A 26,565-nucleotide genomic window follows, 5' to 3' on the forward strand; every position below is an offset into this window, starting at 1 on the left:
AAACAAAAAATATCGATTTTAGATATTGTATTGATAAAAAATTAATCGTAAAGACTTGAAACTTTCCGGCATATGGAAATAATTATTTTCATTAAAATGAAATATTTAAAATAATTTGACACATTTTATATCTACATAGGTATTTATGCCATAAATCTATTCATACCATTTTACAGTAAGATAGAGTAATGTAAATATTTTAATAATTTGCAAAAATTAGTTAAATTTAACATAGCACAGGCTATACTAAGAAATATATGCTGATCCTTCCTGAAAACTAAAAACACTTTTATTAAGTTCTCAAAAATCAATTTATAGTGTATAAATTGTTGATATTGTTCATCAAATGTTTTAGTATTGACATCAATAATATTTTAGATCAATAATATTAGTTATTACATACATTTCTATAAAAAAAAACATAAAATCAATGTTTTTTTAACCAATATTTACTTAGATAATATTAATTAGTACCTACTGTATGCATAATATTATATTACTTACAAAATTGGTAAACAATATCAAGCGTAAACATTAAAGTTAGAAGTACCAACCTTACCACAATAATTTATGGTAATTTAAATTATACAGACATAAGTACTACAGTACTACAGTACTTAAGTACTAATAATACCTATGAATTGATCTTATAAATATTCATAAAATGTATATATTATTTATTATATCAATAATACATTTGGTCTATAAATGGTATCAAATCAATAAGAGCTCATTTATTATATATTTGTGGCAAAAACTAAGACATAAGAGACAATTGAGTGCAAATAGGGTATTTATTTAAAAGTATCAACATATAGATTTACAGTGGGAATTATCTATGTAAGAATCTAAGGTTTTACACTTGTCTAAACAACTATAGCACTACCACTATTTACTAAAACATATGTTAAAACTCACTAGTGTAACTTTAATTTCAATGTATTCCAAAAAACCACTGTATATATTATTATGTATAAGGAAAAGTTATAATTTTATCAACTATGGTATTCTCTATATCTTAGTTTATGATTAACACATAAGTTAAACAAACCTTAAAATGTATTAAATCAAATTTTATCTGTTTAATAGTAAATGGTGACTAATAAATAAAGAGATCAATGATAAATTTAAACTTGGTACAATACTTCTAAATTCTTAACGATCCAATTACATAATAACTTGTTATGGTTTTATGCAACCAATCAAAACTTTTAAAAAACAATATTAAACTTATCCAACAAAAAAACTTATTATGTATCATGTATGCTTGGTATAAAATAAAAAATCAAAAAATTAATTTAAATATTATACATAATATATTAAGTATTAGGGATACATAGAGAATATTCAATATAAACATATAATACATAAATTAATATACAAACTGTATATTTAAGTATAATACATATCAACCCTGATTTAATAAAATTACAATTATAAATCAACAATAGTTATGCTAAACAATAAAAAATATCCTAAGATTATTTTTTTTAGTTTGAAAATAAATAAAATATTTTAATATGTTGAATTGCATTGATGAAATAAGCAAAAACTATTATTGTTAATTATGGCTGATGTTAAATGTATTAAATATTATAAAATTATGAGAAACAATTTACAAAATCAATTACTTTTCAATTGACTTTTATTGAACTTCTATAAACAGTTCAAATATATATTAACAAACAAAACCATTTAAAACTCATTCAGGAAATTATATACAATTAAATTAAGACTTTATAGCATCTGCTATTTGAACAAAACTTTACATATTTAATGAACACATCAAATACAGTGCGGGAAGGCAATTTCAGTCTTGGGAAAAATGCAGCCTTCGAGTGCGGCTAATGCTGCACTCGTCGCCCGCAACTGAAATAGCTCACATCCCACCCTTGCCACACAATATTATACTATAATAGTCTACTAGTAAATATACTATACACATTTAAACATTATAAACTACCCAAATTAGATAAGACAGAAAAAAATGAGTACCAAATTAATTGTAATTATAAAATGAAAATAAATAATTGTATACCAAATACCACAATTAATATTATGTTTCATTATTCGTCAAAAATTAAGCTTCAATTTTCTATGCGTCCAGATATTTGGCCAGTAGTATGCTGTCTCAGTACATGAAATTTCAAACTAGCATTCTGAGTATAGGCTTTTGAACAAAAGGAACATTTAAATTGTGGCTCAACACCGCATTCATTTTTCTTATGTCGTAATAAATTTGTACGATGTTTGTACTTCTTGCCACAACCATTTTCACACACAAACCATACCATTCCTGAAAAATAATTCATCTATTTAATAAATATTATAATTTACACTTGGATAACGTAAAATGTTAGTTTAAATTTACAAAACATTGTGAATAATATAATTCAAATAATATTGAAGCATTAATAATTCAATAAGCATAATATGAGCGGATTAGTTAGCAAAATATATTATATTATATATTAAACTTAAAACATAGTATTATTTAATAAAAAAAAAATACAAAAAGGATATAGAACTGGAATTTGGACATTTGTCTTGTTTTGAATATCCAGCACAAGCTAGTGATATATAACTATAATACATTTTAATGCAAATCATTTTGCAAAAAAATATAAAAAATAACAATGTTGAAAGTAGGCGTGAAATTGTCTATAACATTTATTTTTCATATGGTAATCATAAAATTTAAAAAATTATATGATGATGTATGTGCAAAAAAATATAAACATAATATAATATGATGTGAGCTGATTTTTTTGTCAGTTTGTTTACCAATCATAGATGTTGCTAATTATTAATAATAATTTCTGTACTAGCTGCCTGCTAAACTCCTCCATGCATGGGTAGTGGGGAGGGATAAATTGGGGCTTAAATGTTATTATTTTCATAGCAATATTATGATTATTTTATTTTATTTGACTTGTTAAGTGGCATTTTACATTGAAAAATTAGTGATATTTTATGTTATGGGGAAATGGCAATTCCTGACATGTTAGCATGGAGCATTTAAGGCAGTTAATGAGTCAATTAAAATAAAATAATAATAATATTGCTATGAAAATAATAACATATAAGCCCCAATTTATATCCTATTGATTCGATAGCAGTAGACTTCTATTATAGCAAAGTGTTCACACATCTAATTTGAATAAGAAGCAAATTATTTTAATCATATTTTAGCATGCCACTAGTTGATCGTACTTATTACAGATATCTATAGTGATAAAATATAAATGTAAAATATGTACAGAAAATATAATTTATATTAGTTTCGTGTACAGAGATATTTAAATATTTTTTAATATATTTTATACAATTTAATTGTATTTTATACGGTTGTAAAACCAATTTGCTCTGCTAAAAATTTAAAAAGTAATGAAAACATGTTATTACAACAAAATACAGATTTAAATATTTGTTTAAAATAATACATTACATTTTCCTGAAAAAATGTTTTTATTCGTAATCAGATTTTTTTTTGTCATATTAAGAACACAAACAATATATATAGAAAATACAAAAATAATATCTTTACTCTATTCAGAATAAGAAAGGTACCGTGCGACCGAATTGTACGCACAGGTGTGGGTTTAATAGTACTTAAATCACACATATTTTTGTTTTAAAATCAAGGTCTTAAGATTATCTATTCAGAAAAAAATTATTTATTTTCATAATTTCATTAATTATTCATTAGTATAAAATGTACAATAATAATTACTTATTTTTACTAATGAAGTCTTTTAAAACATATTTTTTAATACAGTTAAATGTACTTTCTTTTCTTTCTTCCAAATTTAGATATTTAAAATATAAATTAATGAAGATAATATTGGTAAGCAAAAGCTTATATATAATACTAATCGGTCAAAAATAAAATATGAAATAAAAGACATTTCATTTTTTCATATAAAGACAAGAAACAATGACAGGCTGATATGATTTTGTCTCAAATTCTCTTAGTGATCTGATAAAAGTAATAGCACCATACGACTAAAAGTAATAATGTTAATTATGACATTAAAAATAAAAACTATACAAAATAAGTTCATAACAATAATATTATTTTATGAATGGTTTAAACTTGCTCATACATTACATTAACACTTTGAAATTAAAATTTTGAACTACCCAAATTTTTAGTATTCTATATTAAGTACAATGTTGTCCAACATATTTGAAAATCAAATTTTGTAACTACTTATAGTATATAAAATACTAAAATAATACTGTAAAACTTATAAATGACAATAATGGATTGAAAATATTAATTTTCTTAATTATAATTTTTAAAATAATGAAAAAAGGTTTTTACTTTTGCAATTTATTATTAATAATATATTAAAGTTATGTTATGCAAACTTCAAATTAATTATTTTACCATGTAATATTTTATTTTTAAATTAGTTATCACAATTAGGAATTTAGTATGAGTAATATATTTAAGTCTAATGACAACACCAACACATAATAATTTTTACAAACCAACAGTAAAATTCAATTTGAGTTAAGAATAAAACAGTTTTTGTATGTACGGTATGGTATATAAAATATTTCATATTATCTCAATATTACCTTAGTACTTAGATAGCTACTAAATAATTAAATTTAACATTTACACATGTTTAGCTAGTAGGTTAAATAATAAAAATGGTATGTGATATATAATAGACATATACTACATTACTTTATATTAACAATAGTAAAATTTCATTCTAAAAAAGGTTAAAATATACTGTGTGCAGATGAAGTTGATAATATTTTGTACTTAAATGATGCATTTAAAATAAATATAATTGTGAGTTTATTTGAAAAAATGATAACATTTGACCAGATGGTAAAATTACATTACTGGAACCACTTGATTATTGGATATAATAAATTATGTTGATATAACATATAATAGGAAATTCATTGATTTGATTTGAAAAATTATTATTCAAACTAATTATTGGTGTTTTAAAATGTACATCGTTAATATTTTACTTATTTAACATAAAAAATAATTTTCTTAAACATAGCCAAGAAAAAAATCATTTATAACATATATCTACTATTATATTTAAGAGTATTAATAAAGTTAGTACCTATATAATTTAAATACATATAAAATGTTAAACACTAAATGTTCACTAAGCATAGGTAAGAAAAATATAACTGATTTTAGTAGGAAATTTGATTAAGGTAGTGCAATGGTGATTAGTAGATACAACAAGTGAGTGATTGGGTGATGGGGTCATCAAACATTTTGAATATTGTTGAAATGAGCCTGGTATGTAATATATTTTTTTTTTTTTTTTTTGGGGGGGGGGGGGAGAATAGATTCCCACATCTTTGTAAAACATTTGTGTTGCTCCATAATTTTAAAAATCTCCCTCTTCCCCTTAATCATTTCTGGATCAACTACTGCCTTAGAAATTACTATATTATTGAAGATCACTGTAAAATTGTACAATACACAGCCTACCAATAAATGTCAACATCGAAAAATCAAATTTAAATTACTTATAAAATGCTCTAAATTTGACAAGATTGTACAAGTAAATAATATTTACCCAGATAGTGTATCTCAAAAAGCATGCCACACAAAAAATAATTATTAATTACATTCTAATTTTTGCATAATTTTAATGACATTTTTTTAAATATTTGTAAATCTAAAATATTAATCAGGATATATTACGTTGTGTTTTCGTGCGGAATGTTGTTTTAATTTTGATTTGTTTATATATTTCATTTCACAATAATTACATTGATATTGTAGTGGCATTCCACATTCATGTCTAAAATGATATCCCATGTCTCTTTTGTTTTTATAATGCCGTCCACATTTATTCAAGCAATAATATCGACCATTTATGGATTTAACATGAGCTGTAGAGAAGAATCCTATAAAAATAAATTAACAGTTTTATTAGTAAATTTTATTGTACCATTTGTATCCATTAAATAAAATTAAAATAAATAATAAATACTCATAAAAAAGCAAATTCAAAAATCCATCACCTAAATTTGAATATATAAATTTAAATAAGGGGATTTATTTAATTTTTTCAGTCAAAATATCTATGAATATTCATCAATTTATTTTGTATTAAAACAATTTAACTACATGATAATATACGTGAATAAATAACTATAATTTGTCAAACGCCATCTCTCACATATTAATAGAATAACATTTATAATACTACTCAGTATATGAATAGGTAATAATAATTGCAGTATTCTAAAAAAGTTTAAGAAATGTATCCCTCACCATTTCTCTAGACCAAGTTGATATTATAGTGTTAATTTACATTGACATTTTCAAAAAAAAAAAATAAGTATTAAAAACTAATATAGATCTAACACGGGAACTTAAAAGTTAATACTGTTTTCCAATCGAAGATAGGACGTACCAATTTTAAAAATGTCTACAACATTATGTGGTGTTTTTGAAAAAAAGTTGTCAATGGTCCTGTAAATCAATATTTTTAAATAAACCTATTAATTTAGTTAATCTGATATAGAAAAATATAAATAAATATAAAAACACCATCTGACATTATATGTTTCAAAAAAAAAAAATTTACAGTATATTTAACATACCAACAGTAATAGAACAAATTGTTTGTATCAAACTGATAAGATGATATTACCATCAAATTACCATGAACATATCGGTGCTTTTTTTCCAATCAAACGATAAACATTTAAGGATACAATTGGATTAATATAAAAATATTAAATCACGCATTTTCAATTATTCAAAATTTTGGTATGCATAAGAATTTAAGAACACACATTATTTTTTTGCAAATTTTTATTTTTGTCAACTCTCAAAAAAAAATATAGAAATTTACAGAAAATACAATTACAACCGCTCCTATCTTTCAATAATTTAATCCCTTATCTTTCATATAATCAAATACTAAAATAGTGTTAAATAATAATTAAATTTACAAGCCATTTCATTAAAAATACTTTCTTTGTTTCATGATTGAATTTTTATAACTGTATCATAAATATGTCAGCACGTTTTATGAATCACATAGTACTTGTGGTAGGTAAGTACAAATGTAAATTATTCATTTAAAAAATAAAATATTAATAGGTATCATTTTGATATCACACTCTTGTATTAATCTAAATATAATATTAAAAAATTTTAATAGTCTGCTAAACTTATAATTTAATTCTATAAATATATAAAAAAAAAAACATTATTTTATATAGGTATCTAATAAATGTAATTTTACTTATTAACATAAATTGTGTTAATTTGTAATTAACTACTGAAATGTTTAATACCTTAAATACATAGTTGATTAATCTAAAAAAAAAAAATTCCTCATACAAAAATCACTCTATAATTCGAACCTAAATAGTTCGAAAAACTCCATAAATCGAACTAAACACTGAGTCCCTTGAGAAAATCTCTATAATTAGAAGAAAATACTTGTATTCCGGTCCCCTCGATAATTCAAAATGTCTGTGGGTGGGACACACTATATAATTCAAATTTTTTTCCACAAACCTCTATAATTCAAATTTCCTTAAACGTGATTATATGTAAGTTCATATAAAGATTATGTACAATCTATTTGACATATTCGTAATGAAACTAATAACGACGGTGGTTAAATATTATCGTAGTTTATAAATGTTATACCTTATCTACCTAATCTTAACTTTAATATGTGTGCATAATAAATAAATGTAATATACACATACAATTTTTCACCTCTCTTTAATTCAAATTAATTTGTTTTTCCTTGATTATTCAAACACTCGGTAAATCGAAAACCTCTATAAATAACATACATAAGTAATAAATACATTGTTTAAATAAAATGAGCTTATCTGTTTTGAATTGTAAAAATTAGTTTTAATTACCAAACCAGTAGCGCACTTAGGAATTGTTTTAGAGTGGGTTGTGCAAATAATAATTTTCCTGAAATTACAGATTACTGATACTAGAGTAAAGACATTTTGTAGAAATACTTTCTTTTTTTTTTATGAAGGATGACATTTGGGAGGTGGGGTTGACTACATCCTCTCTCCACTGTTTTGATTACTCCTCAAAACATCCAATAACAAACATTGAATATTAACCTTAACTGAGTTTATATAACTTGATATTATTAGTTATTATTTATTAGAGATATCTCAACTAAATATGCTAAACGTGTGCAGCCAGATTCATGAATATCTTTTAAGATATTATTTAAGACATTTTACTAGACATGTTTATAAAATGTAGCTTTCCTATTTTTTGCCTATTATAATTAAATGTCCTGCACAAATAAGTTGCCACTCAATAACGTACATTATAATTGGCTAACTGCAATAAGCAAGAATTAACATTCTTGGAACATTGACTTTTAAATTTCACTGTTGAGTAGGAACAAATTATTAATATGAATGTCATAAAAATAGGTTGTATTAGGTAAACAAGTTAAACATTATACAAACTAAAAACCAAATTATATTGAACTTTTTTTCTCAAATTTCACAAAATATTGTTTTTACTTATTTAAACTTGTTTATGTATCAACACCATGTGTTTTTTATATGTATAATAACGGGGAAATGATTTAAAACATAAAGAACAATGATATTTTGGTGGCACTCCACATTCATGAGTGATATGATAAGTTAATGTAGGCTTGTATTTGTAATTTTTTCCACAATCAGCATTTGGACAAAAATATCTTGGTTGCCCTAAAAATAATATTTAAACCACTTATTAAACATTTATTTTTTTTTTTGATTTCTATGTAATATATAATATAGCAAGGTTAAAAAATATGCATAATATAATTTAATATAAACTATTAGTATACAATTTTAAATTAAAAGAAGTACATAATACTACACCTATATGTATATATTTATTAAGTAATAAAGATAAAACACTTCATGTAAATAACATTGTTTAAAATGTAAGTTCTAAAAAATAAATTTATATAGTGTCAATGAAACTATATTAAATCAAAAATGTATAATCTTCATTTTTTTTAAAAATTATAGTTAATAGTGACATCAGATATTATTTTATGCAAATGTTGTACAATTTTTCATCTAAAAATAACAAGTATAATGTATTCTATAATACACTGATTATACTAAATTATCAATTATGAAGTACCTTTTAAAATATCTAACTAACTCTTATTCATATTACTATAGAGTATCATAGTGTCACTCTCAATTAGGTACCGAGATGTATTCCCACAAAACTGAGGCACACCAGTAGCCAATTCATAGGTTAGATTAACTTTAAATAATTCAGTGCCGACCTCAGTTTTTAACACAAACAATTTCTGTTTCACTCTGTCATCTCATTTGACTTTGGCCTTTAGATCATAATAATACACAAAAACATAAATGTCTGAGTTACAAAATAATGAGATCACCAGAAAAAATATAGGTACAAATCCATTGAACCAACTAAAATAATAAGTTAATCAATCATCAAACTATTCAATGACCCAATGTTGCTAATCATCCAGTATTTTTGTTTTATTCTACTTTAACGTTATATTTTACACCTTCACCAGATTAGTAAAAATAAAAATTGTATGCATCTAGAAAACACTTTTCAAACGTAGTAAACTAGTTTTATTTTACATGGTGCATATATATTTTAATTATTTGAAAGTGGTTAAATAATACAAACATTAACAACATATATCAGTTCTTAATTAAAATTATTAATATTTTATCACCATCTTAAAAATGTATAATTCTTTATAACAATGCAAATTTAATTATTTATATGCAATAAATGTTTTAAGAACGCAATATTTAGCAGAACAGTTAACTTGATGCTTTTGTAAAGTAGTCTTCCTGAACATAAATTTATTACAATATTTACATTTAAACTTTGGATCAACGCCACATTCATCTTTGATATGTCTGCGTAAGCTTCTTTGATTTTTGTAACTACGATTACAAAAACCATTTGGACAATAAAATCTATCTGTAACACAATAATACAGTGTTAAAATAAAGTAATTTGTATCTATTTTTAATATATTGAATTGTCTTTACATAGTAAATGACAATATTTTATTTATGCTCTAAAGCCCAAGCGAGAAAGTAAATGAGTGTTATTTTCAATATTATAGAATTAAATTAAAAACCGTTGAAATATTATATTATTTTAAGTTAGCTTAAGGTGTGTGATGTATCACACAATAAATATATTAACACAATAAGTTTCATGAAATAAATTTTAGTCATCTAGCCATTATTTTAAACGTTCTGTAATCTGGCTTTTTATTTTAATTAGCAATAAAAAAATTAGGCTGAAAATAATCATCTTGTCACTTGGTAATAAGAACACAATAAACATTACTACACTTATATTTCCATATATTAATAAAGCTTTTGATACTGTCAACTATAATGTTTTACATAAAAAATTAATTTACTATCATGGCAATGTTACCCTCTTTTATCATATCATGTTTTTGTTCCTATTGCACTGGAAATTTATCAAACATAAAAACTATTATTTTAGTTTTTTTTTAAACTATTACTCATAACTGTGTAGATTTTAATCTATTGTAAACTTCATTATTGGATACTTACACGATAACATAATAATAAAAAAGTATTTGCCCGTTTGGAACGTAATTTTTTTTATCAATTAAGAGGACGCTATACTCACATGTGTTGTCTCAGTATTACAAATGTACAACATAGCAAAAAACTATTTTGCGCAGTAAAGAACCGAAAAGGCTATAGTCATAACTAAGAAACGAGATTTTCACCACATATTAGGAGAACTTTGGCTATGCAACATTGTTTTTATTTTTTTGATATCACTTATAAGAAAAAAGTTCTTACTGTTTCAAAAACCATTATTGTTTGTGTTTTTTAAACTTGAAAAACTTTTTTCATACAAATGATATCAAAAAAATAAAAACAATGTTGCACAGCCAAAGTTCTCCTTTTTATATGGTGAAAATCTCGTTTCTTAGTTCTGACTGTAGCCTTCTCGATTCTTTCCCACGCAGAACTGTTTTCGCTATGTTGTACATTTGTAAGACGGAGACAACACATGCGGGTGTAGCGTCCTCTTAAGTAAGTATGGTATTTTATCGTAAAATAACTCAATTTTTACGTTGTTCAATAATCCACATCAAAGCTAATCCGTCAGTAGTTAAATCCGAAAATAACTGGATTATCGAGGTTGTACAGTAATACAATTTTATTACACAAGATAATACACATTTTTATATTTAATTAATACAATTTAAAAATGGGGAACATGCTTTTGTTGAATACAGGGTACCTTAACAGGAAGACAAAGAACACGACATATAACTTAGTCATTACTGAGTGCCCACATACCATAGAGTGGTGTGAACAGATTTGTTATAAATAGTTTAAAATGTGTATAAATAATTTTTAAATTTCACTCTGTATACACAATAAAAATATGAAGTATCTGAAAGTTTGAAGTTTCAATGATTAATATTTTTTGAATTACAAATGTAATAAAAATTATTTTAGAAAAAAACTGTTATTTTTCGTAAAAATCCATAATTGTCAAAATTTGAACAGTTCGAAAGCTTATATAAAAACAAATTGTGACTGTATTTTTGATTTTATTTTTAATTCAAGAACAAATTATGGGAACTTTGTATTATATTTTCAACTTTTTATACGAAAAAACAAAAAACAAAAATTTCAAATGTTAATAGATTGCTCAGAAACTACTAAGAGGCAAGATAAAAATATTTTTAACACTTAAAAATTTCAATTCTTGGTTTCTAATTTACAATAAAAACTAATTCATTTATTTTTCAAAATATGGTGATTAGTATATAAGTATAGTTTTTCTCTTTTTCTAAAAAAAAAAAAAATATTTTTCCTAATAATTAGAAAGTATTTAGATTTTCATTTTTTTGCAAGTAAGGAACTTCTGCAAGTCGAAGATTACAGTACATTTTCTGCTCTTTAACGTAATGACAAATAGTGGCGTGGCGAACTTCATTAACTTATGAGGCACAATAATTTATATTAGAGATTTTAAATACTTATATAAGTAATTACGTATTTACATAAATGGTAACAGAGAAAGATAAGCTTATTCTTGGTGTGTACTTAATAAAATATTTATTATATATGAAATGCACCTAATCTCCAGGACACCTTCCACCCTTTAAACTGAGGCACGTGTCTTAAATTAAGTCCTTGGTCACGCCATTGATGACAAACATAAAAAAAAAACACATTTTAAAACCAATACAACTGCTTAGAATCTATTAAGTATGCTAAAAATCAAATGATTAAAAAACTATCTTCTAGTTAAACAAGGTGGTGAAAAAACCTCTTAAATAATATTTTAGGAATTCTTAAAAATTGTCATGTAAATAAAACATTGATACATTATCTATTTATCTAAATTATTATAATAATTATATAGGTACTATAGATAAAAGTACTACAATATTTAAACTTACAATATCAATGTCTTAAATATATTCTTATTTTTGAAATCTTATTTCAAACTAGTATATTAATTATTAAATTAGACAAAAATAACAATATTGTATAAGCTTGTTGTGGATGTGGACGTGTAAATAAAAATTAAACTAATTAAATTACCTAGATAATAATTTATTTTTATTTAATTAGACATTAGGGATTTTAAAATATAAAAAAAAACATCAAACTTAAATACAATCAATTATGTTTATATTATATATGTATTATATTAATATTTAATTTTGTACAATTCACATCTTATCTTCTACTTTTTTATTGTAGATAGATTACCATATAACCCATCAAGTCCATCATGGCAGTTGAAGACCATTATAATTTATAAAAATAAAGAACTGAAAACTATTCTATATTGAAAATAATAATCTGCATTGTAATACAAACTTAAATTGATTATATTTAAGTAGGTATTAAATTAGACAAAATAAAGAAAAATATAAAAAAACATATTAATTATTACTAAAGTCACTATTATATGAATTAGTATGATCAAAATGGATACAATGATTTTCAAATGGATTGTAGAAACCTGTGTACAATATAAGTGCTAAGGTGAACTGGAAAACCTGTCAATATAAGGATACCTTTTTAGATGGTACAACTTTTAAACTATAGCTGAGGTATTAATATTAACAACAATTCATCGTAAATGTTAAAATAAATATCACCAGGACAACTATTAAGAAACCTGTCATTGTTTTTTAAATAAAAATGATTCTTTCATTTTAATAACTTAATTAACAAAATACAAATTTAATGTTATTACAAAGGGTCAATGGAAAATAATTAATATTTAGGTTTAATATTACATTAAATTGTGAGAAATCGGATGATGAATAATAGAATGATTTATCAGCAAGAAAACAAAATTATGCAAGAAATTCACTAAACATCCGATACATTTATTGCATGTATTAACAAAAATCATCAACTTTATGACTATATAAATTTAAAAACTATTGTTTTTTACATTTTAATAAAATAAAATTAGTAAAATTTTAAATTTAGTAAAAAAATATGAATAAATAACAATATTATACATTTGGTAACATTTTATGTATTGTTATAATATGTCTATTTTTATGTTGTTTATGGACAAATTTTTTGTTACAAATATCGCAGGAAAATTTAGGATCAACCCCGCATTCGTAATTAAGATGTTGGCGTAGATTTCTTTTATGCTTATAAGTTCTAAAGCATCTGGGGCACTCGTTGGCAAATACAAAAACTAAAAAACAAAATATTTATTGAAAATAAATCTTTAAAGTGTATGATTTAATGTAGGTGCATATAAATAAAATAAAAATAAATATGTTAAGATACGTTTGCAAATTGCAAATCATATTAAGCAAAAATAGAGTAAAGTAATTGTTTAAATATTCTTAGAACAGAAAATAGAAAAATGCATCAATCTACTTAAATTATTTATAACAGTTATATTCACTCCATCATAAAAAAACAAATGTCATGCAATACCCCTGCAGCAACCAATATAATTGTATTAAGTCTAATGAATGTTTTTGTATTTAAAATATTGAATAGGTAATTTATTTTTATTAAATACATATAGGTAATATGTTATGTATGAGGACAAGCACTGTATAACTAATACAAAGTACTGTTGTAATAGGTATATTATAGCACAACTTCTTTCCAATGTACAGTAAAATAATAACAAGATAACTTTTATTTGCTTAAGTTTAATTCAAGAACAATTGTTAATCATGGATACTTATTTATTCACTTGGCTTTCTATTTTAGAAAGGTTATTCTATACTTATAAATTATTGTTTATATTTAAATTTGCTTCCAGATATTTTTAAATTGTAATACTCATATCTCATTTTATAAAATACCAACACACTTTGATATTTTATTTCTGAATATTTATATTGTGTGTTTCAGTTTATTATAAACATACATGAAATAATTTTAAACTTGAATATGATGAATATGTGATTATTTGTTTGAAATATTTTTGAAAAAAATTGACATTATTTTTATTGAAACTAGGAAGTATTTGGAACCATTAATTAATCTCATGCATTGTGAATGTTACATTTGATAACGGTTAATATTATTGAACCTTTAATTGTTTCAACTTTCGTCATTTCAATTTTTTTTTAATTTATCTTAAATCAGAATAAATGTGTAATCTATAATATATAATGAATATTTTATTCGGTGTTCTAACATTATATTATGTAACAAAAATAATAGGTAAATATATATCCAAAACAATAAGTTATTTAACAACATTTATATTTTTAACAATAAATTCAAAATAACCTATTAACAAAATTATTAGTCTTAAGTTTATTAATTTCTAATTTAATGTAAAAATAATATTTGGCAAATAATAAGATGGTAAATAAAATAAAATAATAAAAACTAAGTTAAGTTTAACAACCGAGGTTTATGTATTTTACATGGTGTTTTGGTTACTGACTTGCAATATTAAATCATTTTCATCTCTGGATTCCTGTAGATACAATATAACAAATACTAACATTCATATAATGCAATATTATGGGATCATTTTTATAGAAAATAATGCAAAATACCAAATGCTTATTGTTAAATTATTCGAAAGAATTCCTATGTATATCAGCCATGTGCCTGCTTAAGTTAGATCTTTGAGAGAATTTCCTTCCACAAAAGCCACAGCCAAATTTTGGAGTTATTCCACATTCAAATTTTGAATGTCTTTGAAGACTCCCTCTATGCATATACATCTTGCCACACTTTTTACATATATAGTCAAGCCCGTTAAACATATAATCTGAAATGTATATTATTTTATGTTATATTAAAAAATTGTAATGTACTTTATGATTATTATACGATATAAAATATAAAATAATTTAAGCCAATATATATATTAAATGTTGATATATACTTAAAAGTAGAGATATTTTGGAACAACAAAAATTAAAATATTACAAATTAAAGTTTAATACTAATATAGATAGAAAAAAAATATATTGAAATAAAAATAATATCATGTATTACGTAGTAATACAACATAAATTTTGGGTAGGTAGGTAAATGAAAATAATATATTGGTTTATGTTAACAACATAATTTATAATATGTTTATTCAATTCAATGAATCATTTATTTAACACCTATTAAATAAAATAGGATAAACCGTTAAAATATTAATTGTTTTAAACAAATGTTGAAAGCTTTAACATTGTTATTTCGCATAATATAAATTTCTAGACCAAAAAATGAGGAATTATATAACACAAACACATACTATAATAATTTAGCAACAAAAACTCAATATGCAAAAAAAAAATGTAGTATAAGGTTTTTTGATTTTTAACTATATCTAGTAGTACACGCTTGCATTTTTACCATTTTATTCAAATATTTCTACAAACCATAAGCCCAAATTGATATAGCTCTCTCATTTAATCAATTTTGAATACCAGTTAAAAAATCAAAATTAATTGAAAAAAGTTTACCCATATATGATACAAAAATAGTGGTTATCATAAAAAATTTTTAATTAAGTTGTATTGTGCATGCACATATAATCATGAGTTAAAAATTGCAAGTTAAAGACATTTATAGTCTAGTAGTTTCATGTTATACATACTGAATTAAAAAATATACATAAGGTTAGTAATCCTACTGAGTATAGTGTTCACTTATTTGAACTAAAAAGAAGCAATAAAAACTGAAAAACCTTAACCTATAAAATATCAGTTTGTATTTTGGTTTTGGTATTAAAATGTCTATTAAGGGTTCCAATGAAGTTTGGAGTCCCTGATTTTAAAATGATTACTGATTTGATAACAGTTGTTTATGATTCAATTTCACTCCTTACTTTTGAAAATACTTCTTTCAATAAAATAAAATAAAATATTACATACAACAATTGATGAAAAATAAACTACGATGTTCAGTCAGGTGTGTAAAATATTTAGCTAATATAATAACTTAGGTCTCGTTATAAAAAAACAAACTTGAAATTTTTATGACAAAATATTATGTACAGAAATCATATGTCTTCTCCAATGATGTTTTAAAGCAAATCTTTTCATACAATCTTGACATTTAAATTTTGGTTCAACGCCACACCTAAATTTCAAGTGCAAGCTCAGACTACTTTGATATTTGTAAACTTTACCACATTGAGGGCAAGTATAGCAATCACAAATAGTACCTATAAACACAAAAATATGTAGTTATTTATTTATTTGTATAACTTGTTCTATACGCTAACCACTAATAACTAAGGTATGTAATGAATCAGAAAAAAATTGTTTTACAAAGACAAGCGTATGTATGTAACGATAAAAAACTCTAATAATTAACATTTGAAAAGTAAAAGCCAAATAAATTATAAGTAATTCAAACTAAAATAAAGCTTTTAACAGTCTTTTAAAATACAAAATAAACTTTATCTTAAATTATGTTTAAGTGTTCATAATTTATAATTCAAATACAAAAAATATTTATTCTACCTTTATGTCAAGAAAGGCATTTCAATAATGAGTATTTATGGTATCAGAAAGGGCGAAATATCAGGTCTAAAAGAAATATAGAAACATAAAAAGTAAAAATATTAACTAAAACCAAACTCTGTTAACATGCGTAGACATATATAAAATATAGTGTACTGCATTTACATTTTTACTATATCAAAATCTGTCATAAAAGTGACACAATAATGTTCCACAAAAAGCATACATTGTTACTTCACCTAATTATTGCCTTATCTACCATGTTTTGTTCATAAATAGGGCTCGGATGTTTATGAAATCGCATATTTTTTTCTATTTATCCAATTTAATGCTGACTTGGACACAAATTTGATTAATGTTCTTCTGAATCAAATAATATTATTATTGTTTTACATATTTTATGGTTTTGTATGTTAAATAAACTACAAAAATGAAGCATTGATTTAACTAAAACAGAGGCATATTTGTTCTTTATTATATTTGGGTCGGTGATGATGTAAGATTTGATGAGTATTATTATTTTTATTTTATTACCAAGTGAAAAAAAAAATCATATTCGTTTAATAATTTATTAACTTAGTCATTTTTAATTTTTCATCCTTAATTATTAATAGTACAAATATAACCTGAAATATAGTATTATAATAATCAAAACTAAAAACATATAAATACAGAGAAATAATATGACCTTCAGTTTAATATTGTTTTTTACTTATAAAAATCAATACAACACATATTAATTAAACTTTAAAAATCATTATGTTTTCTTTTTATCAACATGACTTACACATTTGTATAAATCAATGTTGAAATTAATACTTATAAACTATGTTTAAAACATCTCCTATAAATAATACACAATATGCAGACTAAACTTTAGTTAAAGTTATTAAAAAAAAATACAACACATACTGATTTATATTCCAGATGGTTAAATTTAATTTGAAGTATGATAGTAGGCTTTATTATGTGATATCATAATATGTGTACGGAGTCTGTGACTTCTGCTGAACAAGCGGTTGCACATTCTACACCTGAACTGTGGTAAGACACCACATTCGTACCTTCTATGATTGCACAGACTAGGTTGATGTTTATACTTCTTGCCACATTTAGGGCATATATATGATTTAGACATTTTACCTTCGTTGTTTAATAAGAAAGAAGCTAAAATCAACAACAAAAAAAATATGAAAGAATTGAATTAATCAAATAAATCTGTTACAATTAAAAATTAAATATATTTTAACAATAAGCATAACTCATAAAAGTAAAAACTAAATACATAATATAATCCTTAAAAGTATCTACACATGCAAGCTTGCAAGTTGGATAACAATTTTAATTTGCTCATTAAATTAAAAATAATAGATTCAAATAAAAATGTGTAGACAAATAATTAGTTACAAAATATAATATTCAATTTGAATATCTGTTCTCTTCAACAAAATCTAAATAATAATTTTGTGAATATTAGCTGTATGTAATTTTAGTACATCTCTACGTCGACATTGTTTTGAACAAATTGAACAAGTGAATCGAGATATTGTACCACACTCATATTTAATATGTCTTGATAATGTGCTTTGATGTTTATATTTTCGATTACATAGATTACATGAAAATTTCTTGCCGTGTTCTACAGAAAAGAAAATATATTACAGTATATAAAACATTTTATATTGTGTAAAATTAAAAATATAATACTAAGAAATTAGAAGCAAATCAATAATTAAATATTTTATGATATTATATTTATAGTTATTAAAAAACTAATATAAAATAAATGTTATCTTCTAATTGTGGAAGGTATATGTATTCTTCCAATTTTTATGTAACCATATTGCAGTGTTATTAAAGCATGATTCCTGGAATTGATTCCTTTATTTTTTAAAGGAATAGGAACGTGAATTAATTCCTTACTTATAGGAATAGAAATGTAAATATTATAATTCTTTTGTTCTTCTCAGAAATGTTTTAAAAAACATTTGGAGAGAAAAATGTTGTTTACTATTATGTTTTTAATCTAACAAAAAAAATAGACGAAACTACCAATTTTTATCCACATATGATTTGGTGTTTTGATTAGTGATTATGATGATAATAATAACACATGAACTATGAGGAACGAGGAAAAGAAGAGTTCCTTTTAATAATAAATGAACGAGGAACTGAACGAATTCCCATTAATACTAAAGGAACGAGGAATTGAATGGATTCCTATACAAAAAGAACGTTAACAACACTAGCATGTTAATCATGTAAGGTTTGAAACCTATATATAGGTGATCGTTAAAGTACTGCTGGAGTACTAAACAGACAGTCGGATAAAAAAAAATGATATTATCGTTAGAGCTAAAAATGAAATAGGTTCACTGAATAAAATGTGGAGTCATTTATTACAGACTTATCGCAGACAATATTAAATACATAAAATAAATTAAGAATAAACAAGAATACATTTATTTTCTAAATAGTATTTTTGTAACATGTAAAAAATAAACATTTTACATAGGAAATATATAAATTTTTCTTATTGATTAAATAAAAAAAAATTATAGAATATGCAAAAATAATTTTTGTAAATCTTTACGATATGCGTGCAGAGAAAAAATACCTAAAATATGCAAAAAAAATTTTAAATCCTTACTTCAAAAAACAAATATGTTTATATTTCTCACTGACTCCACAGGCATACATATACAAACAATTATTGATACGAAAATATCAAGCTGTTTCTGGCAAACTAAATGATATATTCTATTACAATTATAAATGTATGATAGAGTAAATTTGCCGATAACTTTATATTCCTATATCAGTTTATACCTCTATAAGCCTATCTTTCTCTCACTAGTCAAATCATAACTTTTAGTTATTGCCTTATATCTAGCAGTAGTAGTGATGAACACTTACTCCCTACTTCATTTTTTGTTAATGTTAATTAAACTGTTGTGTTTGTTACCATTAGGTATCAGTTTGTTAAAAAAAATTTATTTTTTATAAACATTTTTCTGTATACTAGATTTATAGTTCTAATAAGTTTGAATATTCTAAAAATATTACCTACAAAACATAAGTTTAATGATATGTGTGTATTAAAAAGTTTATAATCTTAAGTTCAGATTCTTAACTGTTTAACTTATAGCGGTATGATGAATAGGAACTAAAATTAAAAATATATAAATAAGAGAATTTTTGTTTTGTGCACTTCATTACTTTAAGTTTTAATGCAATTTCATTTTAACGATACTTATTTTATTTTATTATTACCTATATAATATGAAAAATTAAATCATAAAATATTATTATTTAAATAATTAAATCTGAAGTAAGATAATTAATATTTGAACATTATAATTTATAACAATTAAAAAAAATTAAAATTCTAATAATAAAACATGTTTAGTCAAAATACAAATCTCAAATGGCTTTGTTTACCTTAGATTTTTACAAGATAGTGGTATGTTTTAAATGTTTTTAATAATCATTTGAATGCATGTTATATTATAAAAAAAATTTCAATGTAAATCTCCATTTGAACAACAAATTTTCTCACATAACAACGTTTCTCTGTAGTTTTTTCTCACACTTTAAAAAATTCTCTGAGTCATCAATGAATAAACTCATCGAAAAACCAACCGCGTATTACATTTATAAACAATAGGTAACACTACTTTTAACTTAAGAAGTATTATTTGTGCTAAGTAAAGCATTTACAAACATGTATACAAAATAATTGTAGTAGGCAAATAATTATAATTTTTGTTTCATGTCTATAGCTATATAAGTCATAAGTGCATTTTATCAAAAACTTTTTGAGGGGGTTACAAATTTATGTACACATATTAAATGAGTTTTAACTTCGTTTTTATATTTAAATTGTTTATTGCACAATTGACATTGGAACTGTGGACTTACGCCACACTCATATTTAACATGACTTGATAGGGAGGTTTGATATTTATATTTTCGATTACAGCAATCACATATAAATCTCTTGAAGTTTCCTAAAAAAAAAAAAAAAATGTGAATACATTATATTTAATAAAACTAAAAATTAAAAATATATAGCATAATATTAATAATTCCAAACCCCAAACCAATAGTTAAATATTAATTAGTATTTACATAAAAATGTTATACAAAATAATTCATGTTTAATAAAGTAAATTATTATAATTTTTTCATAAAGTTTATTGTCATTGAGTTGGACAGTCATTTCCAGATGGATTGGCAATGTGACACGCGATAAAGAAAAGCCAAGAGTTCTTCGTTGAAGAATTTTGATGTTATTATCAAATATATCAACAAATCAACAATTGTTATAAAACATTTTAAAACTTATATTACATCATTAATTCAAAAGTAAGTATACTTTTTTATTACAAAAACAAGAGATTTTATACATTTATGATAAACAATCTGATATGGCATGACCGAAACACGCCGTGACTAGTTTGAGCTATACTTACTGAAAAGTGCTGCTGCCGCCATGCCAATCTATCTGACAACAAATGTAATAGTTGTTTATATTTCTCCTTTTTTTGTGTAACCAACCATATACTATATAAATATACATATATACAAATTTAAAATATTCAACTCTACGCACAAGACTTTAGAAAAGATTTTTGTTATTTTGATATAAATAGGGTCACTTTCAATGGACTGGAATTATATAACCTGTTAATTTACATCCATTCGAGCTGTTACTTAAGTTAAAATGCAAATTACCTACCACTAATGAAATAATAAAGAATACGAAACATAAAAATATCAAAGGCTGTTCCTAACAAAGTTCAGTAGAAACATTTGATATCTTAACCATTTAACCTGTAACCGTAGAATTAATACGACAATATTGTCATTCTGCATTACTTTCACTCAATTTTATATATGTATAACAATACGTACATTATTTATTACATTTTACTAACTTTAAGAAACACACATTACTCCTATACTTTTTTGATGATATAAGTAATAAAAATAATAAAAAAAAAATTAACAAATTCAAATTTAAAACAATATTATTCAATATTTAGATAAAATATTAACAGGCTATTAAAAGATTACATTTAAAATTAATAACAAATTAAAAGAAACAAACTTTTTTTAAATACAAATTGATACAAAGTAAAATAAATTATATGATATATAATATATAAATATGCATATACATTGTTAATGTATCATAGAAATTGAAGAAAAAATAGTGAATATTTGCATGAAAACATTAAAAATTAAAGTACTAATATTAATAAAAAAAATAAAATATGGCAGAATCAAGTGTTATAATATAAAATTTGAAAACAATATTGAATCATATAAATATATAATTCAAACATAATTTCAGAGAATTGATTACATTTTCTTAAAATCTTATAAACTTCACTGAACTTTTCATGAAACTTATAGAAAATACTGAGATCATTGACAAATTTTAACTACCTTGAATTTAGGAATGAGTCAAACTACAGTTTTTACAAACTCAAATTTAATATTTAACATAATGATATTTTCCTCAAACTATTCAAACTTTAAACTCAAAACATTGTGTTCAAACTTCCAAACTTTTAACATTAATTTAAAATAAAATAAATTTTTGTTTGTAACTAAAATACTATGAATTAGTTTAAATGGCCAACCAAAGAGGCGGGGAGGGGAGTTCAAATCCTAATGCCAAAAAAATTATTCATAGAAATAAATAAAAATAAACCTTCATTATAAAATAATACAATTCTTTCTTAATTCAGCTAAAATATTATAAATACTTGAAATATAATATGACATAAACGTCAAACAAATTATTTTGATGATAATATAAATTTGATTAAGGTCCCATTTCAGTTACAAATTTATGTACAAATCCCATATGAGCTTTAAGCTCGTTTTTATATTTGAATTGCTTGTAGCATACTTCACATTGGAACTGTGGGCTTACACCACATTCATATTTCTTATGCCGGGTCAAATTTCTGCGATACTTGTATATGCGACCACAACCGCAAATGAATTCACATCGATTGTTTGGTTTACAACCCCGTCTTATTCTACCTAGAACTGTATATTAAATATCACAATAAGTTTTGAAAAACATATCTTTCACATTATAATAAAATAAAATAAACTAAAATTTCAATAAAGTTAAAGCTCATTTGATTACTAAAAAAATAATAAGCACTTATGCGATAACCAAAATTTAGGTTAGGTTATATTATAATAGTATATTATATTATTATAAAATATTCAACAATAAATTATAAATTACTATTAAAACTTTACAAAACACATTAAGATATAAATATATTACATATAATTTAAAATTCTAGTGTTAGAATACGATTCATTTTCAACAAATATACATAATAGTTTCATTAAAAAAAAATTCCATACTATAATATTGGATTCACTGTTTTTATACTTGACATTAATATTACAAACATAGCCTTCCCTCAAAAATTAATAAAATAGCCAAATATTAAATCATACAAATTACTTATGAATAACACATAATATAATAGAATTAAATAAGCTAAAATATGATAATTAGACAATATTAAAATTAAAAAATGTATGCAAGGTTATAAAATCACAATATTTTCATGTAAGTAATAATATTTATCTAGATTTTGAATAAAAATACCTATTTTATAGGAATAAGATAGAAAATAAGATATCAGCCAGGAAATATTGAAGACATTTTACAAATATAATTCCTCTCAAAATTGTATAAGTATACACTAATAATATCCATTGATCCCTTGATATCTAAAAAACTTTACAAATAGAATTTTATTTTTAAACTTGAGTTGAGTATTATAGTGGTATACTATATCTATAAAGTATTAAGATTTTTTATTTAAGAATTTTACTTTTATAAATTTTAACACATGTTTTGAACATATTAGACTTTTTCACTTAACAGTGTTCTTTAGACACTGTTGGCACAACATAAATTATAAAACTGTAGATAAATCAATAATATTTATTATATAATGTAGATACATAACATACAACAAATATGTTTATTGCTTTTTAGACCAGCGATTTCCAAACTTTTTCTGGAAATTGTCTTTTGTAATACTAACTAAATTTAGGTATGGTCCCTGCAGTGAAAACCACAAGAAACATAAATAAAATAGGTGGCTAGTGGGTACCACTCTACTGTACAATAGTTGTTGAGCATGTATTTGTAATTATGCCCATTTTCAGGGTTTTGATGAATTTTGACAAAATTTTAACTTTATATGCATATAAAAAATAATAGTGCCTATGTATTTTCAGTATTTTTGAACTGCTATTAAATAACTTATGAAGATCATTTTATTACATTTTCAAACTTTTTTACTAAGTGAAAAAGTTTTTATCGACAATAATTTTAAAAAAAAAACATTTGAAAAATTCTCAGGGCTATAAATTGCTCAAAAAAAGTCAAAATATTTCAAAATGTTACATTTATGGAAAATGCTATTATACATTTTTGGTAAAAATTTCAGGAGTCTATGGTTATTACTTATTAGTTTTTGCATAGAAATGCATCCCCTCCCTAAAGTTTTCAAAAACTACTGGGATTTTTTATTTTTGATACTGAGGTCATGTTTTTTGTTGAGGTGGGTGACATATTAAGTTTGAATTGCAGCTTAAGCCAAAAATCCTGACTCTCATCACCCATAAGATTTAATTTAAAACGTTGAAAACTAATTTCTTATGAGCTTTGGTGTCCCTGGAAAGAGCTTGCAGTGCCTTTGTGTACACAGCTTGGGAACCGCTAGATTAGACAAACATTTTTCAAATATCTTAAATAATGACAGAAATAACTAATACATATAAAAATAAAGGAACTAACAAATCGATAATCAACATCAACACAAAATACGATGTACAGTTCGCATATGACCCCTTAAACTTGACTTTTGTGTGAAAAAGTTGCTACAAATTTTACACTGGAACTGTGGTGGTACACCACACTGGTATCTTTGATGCTTTTTTAAATTCCTGACATATTTGTACTTTCTGTAGCATCGTACACAAACGAAACAAAAAGGACCGAGTTGTAAATGTTTAGGAGTTGGTTGTTGTTCATCGCAATTATACCATTGAGCTAAAAAAATTAATAAATATTAACATTATGTTTATATAAAATATACTATAACAAAAAAAGATAAATTTAAATTTAAAAAATAATTATCGAAAATTTGAAAATAATTTCAAGCATAAAATATTTAGTACGGTTTTACCCATAAACAGGATTTTTAGACCTTAACATTACAAAATGTAATAAAAAAACTCAAGAACTGATTTCAGACTATATTGTATGATAATACCTTATCATTATTTTAGATGTGCAGTTATGTTATAATTTTCATTATTGATATTCAAATTAACTATATACATTTTATATCGAAAAAAATGGAATATTATTAATAATATTTATCTATATTTTGTTTCAATGCATTAGCTTATTATTGGATCAACATGCGTGTATTAGGAAAGCACTTTAATATACACAAAATAAATAACTAATTACAACCAAAAATAAAACGTTTTAATTTTTTTAATTTATAAAACATCAGATTACAAAAAATTATATTATTATAATTTACAATATTATTTATCATAGAAGATTTTAATATAGGTAGATATTTAAAATTTAAAATTATGTTCATTTTATAAATTAGAATCATGTAATGTATGTATGTGTGTAAATGTATACTTATATAACAGACACTTCTAAATATGCTTAATTTAAAATATCCATTGTAATTATTATTAATAGTTAAAAAAATAAAACTTACTAATACTAAAAATAATGACATAATACTATCTAACACAAAATAATAGTTATACTGTAATTAAAGTAGTAGAAATTAAAACAATTTTTGGAGTGTTTATATATAAGTATTGAATGTTAAGAATAACCGTGTTTATATTGTTGTAAGCCCAGTTGAATCCGTGCTTACAGAGTTCGCGGTTTGCCGTTTGTCTGGGTTTAGCCAACTAGTACTTTCGAACTGAGACGTTTATTACAACGTTGGTTAGGTTTCCCTCAAATAAATTTACACTCGACTGTTGGTTCTAACTACTGGTTTTTATTGTACACGTTATAATAATCAAAATAAAGACAATCTCGTAGCTCTACGTAATACAGACTGACGATCGTGTGAACCCACACGGCTGCTCATACCCGATATGCTGAGTGTGCATAACCGTTTGGCGCGTGCAGGGGTTCACAACAATATTAACTAAAAATTGTTCAGCATTTTATTAAAAGTTATGTAATGCATAGATGTGTATTATAAATTATATACACTATATAATATATATACATTAATTTGTAATAAAAATAAACTTACAGTATTTATTCAAAACGTTTTTTTCATGATTGCATTCATAAAATGTTAATGTAAAAACAATGAAAAGCTTTCTTTTTTTTAGATTCTGAGCGAAGCGATGAATGTATTGATTTTACAATATGTTTTTTTTTTATTTTTTTGTCTGTCATCACCTTTTAGAACAGTAGCTTGGATTTCAATAGTAACTTTTCTGATAGGAAAGTGAATCTAGT

The 26,565-nt window shown here is 23.6% G+C and overlaps 1 protein-coding gene and 1 pseudogene across 34 annotated transcripts in view; both read right to left on the minus strand.

Moving 5' to 3' along the window:
* LOC132951710 (longitudinals lacking protein-like) overlaps positions 1-26,565 on the minus strand; it is a 208,869-nt gene that overhangs the window by 71,905 nt on the left and 110,399 nt on the right. The window contains exons 5-6 of one of the 34 annotated variants that reach the window (XM_061023602.1): positions 5,696-5,901; positions 776-2,296 (exon numbers count right to left, since the gene is read on the minus strand). The exons of 28 other annotated variants lie outside the window; for them this stretch is intronic. In XM_061023602.1, the coding sequence (XP_060879585.1) occupies positions 2,147-2,296; positions 5,696-5,901 (356 nt within the window). In that variant the 3' untranslated portion in view covers positions 776-2,146. Of the gene's footprint in view, positions 1-775; positions 2,297-5,695; positions 5,902-8,515; positions 8,719-9,874; positions 9,980-13,535; positions 13,745-18,161; positions 18,634-20,896; positions 21,005-22,917; positions 23,061-26,565 lie in introns of those variants that run through there. 5 more of the 34 variants (XM_061023605.1, XM_061023621.1, XM_061023631.1 and 2 more) reach the window with 5 other exon arrangements.
* The window catches only part of LOC132951720 (uncharacterized), a 124,808-nt pseudogene that overhangs the window by 32,344 nt on the left and 65,899 nt on the right, over positions 1-26,565 (minus strand).

The sequence above is a fragment of the Metopolophium dirhodum genome, chromosome 9, assembly GCF_019925205.1.
Source record: "Metopolophium dirhodum isolate CAU chromosome 9, ASM1992520v1, whole genome shotgun sequence".
NCBI lineage: Eukaryota > Metazoa > Arthropoda > Insecta > Hemiptera > Aphididae > Metopolophium > Metopolophium dirhodum.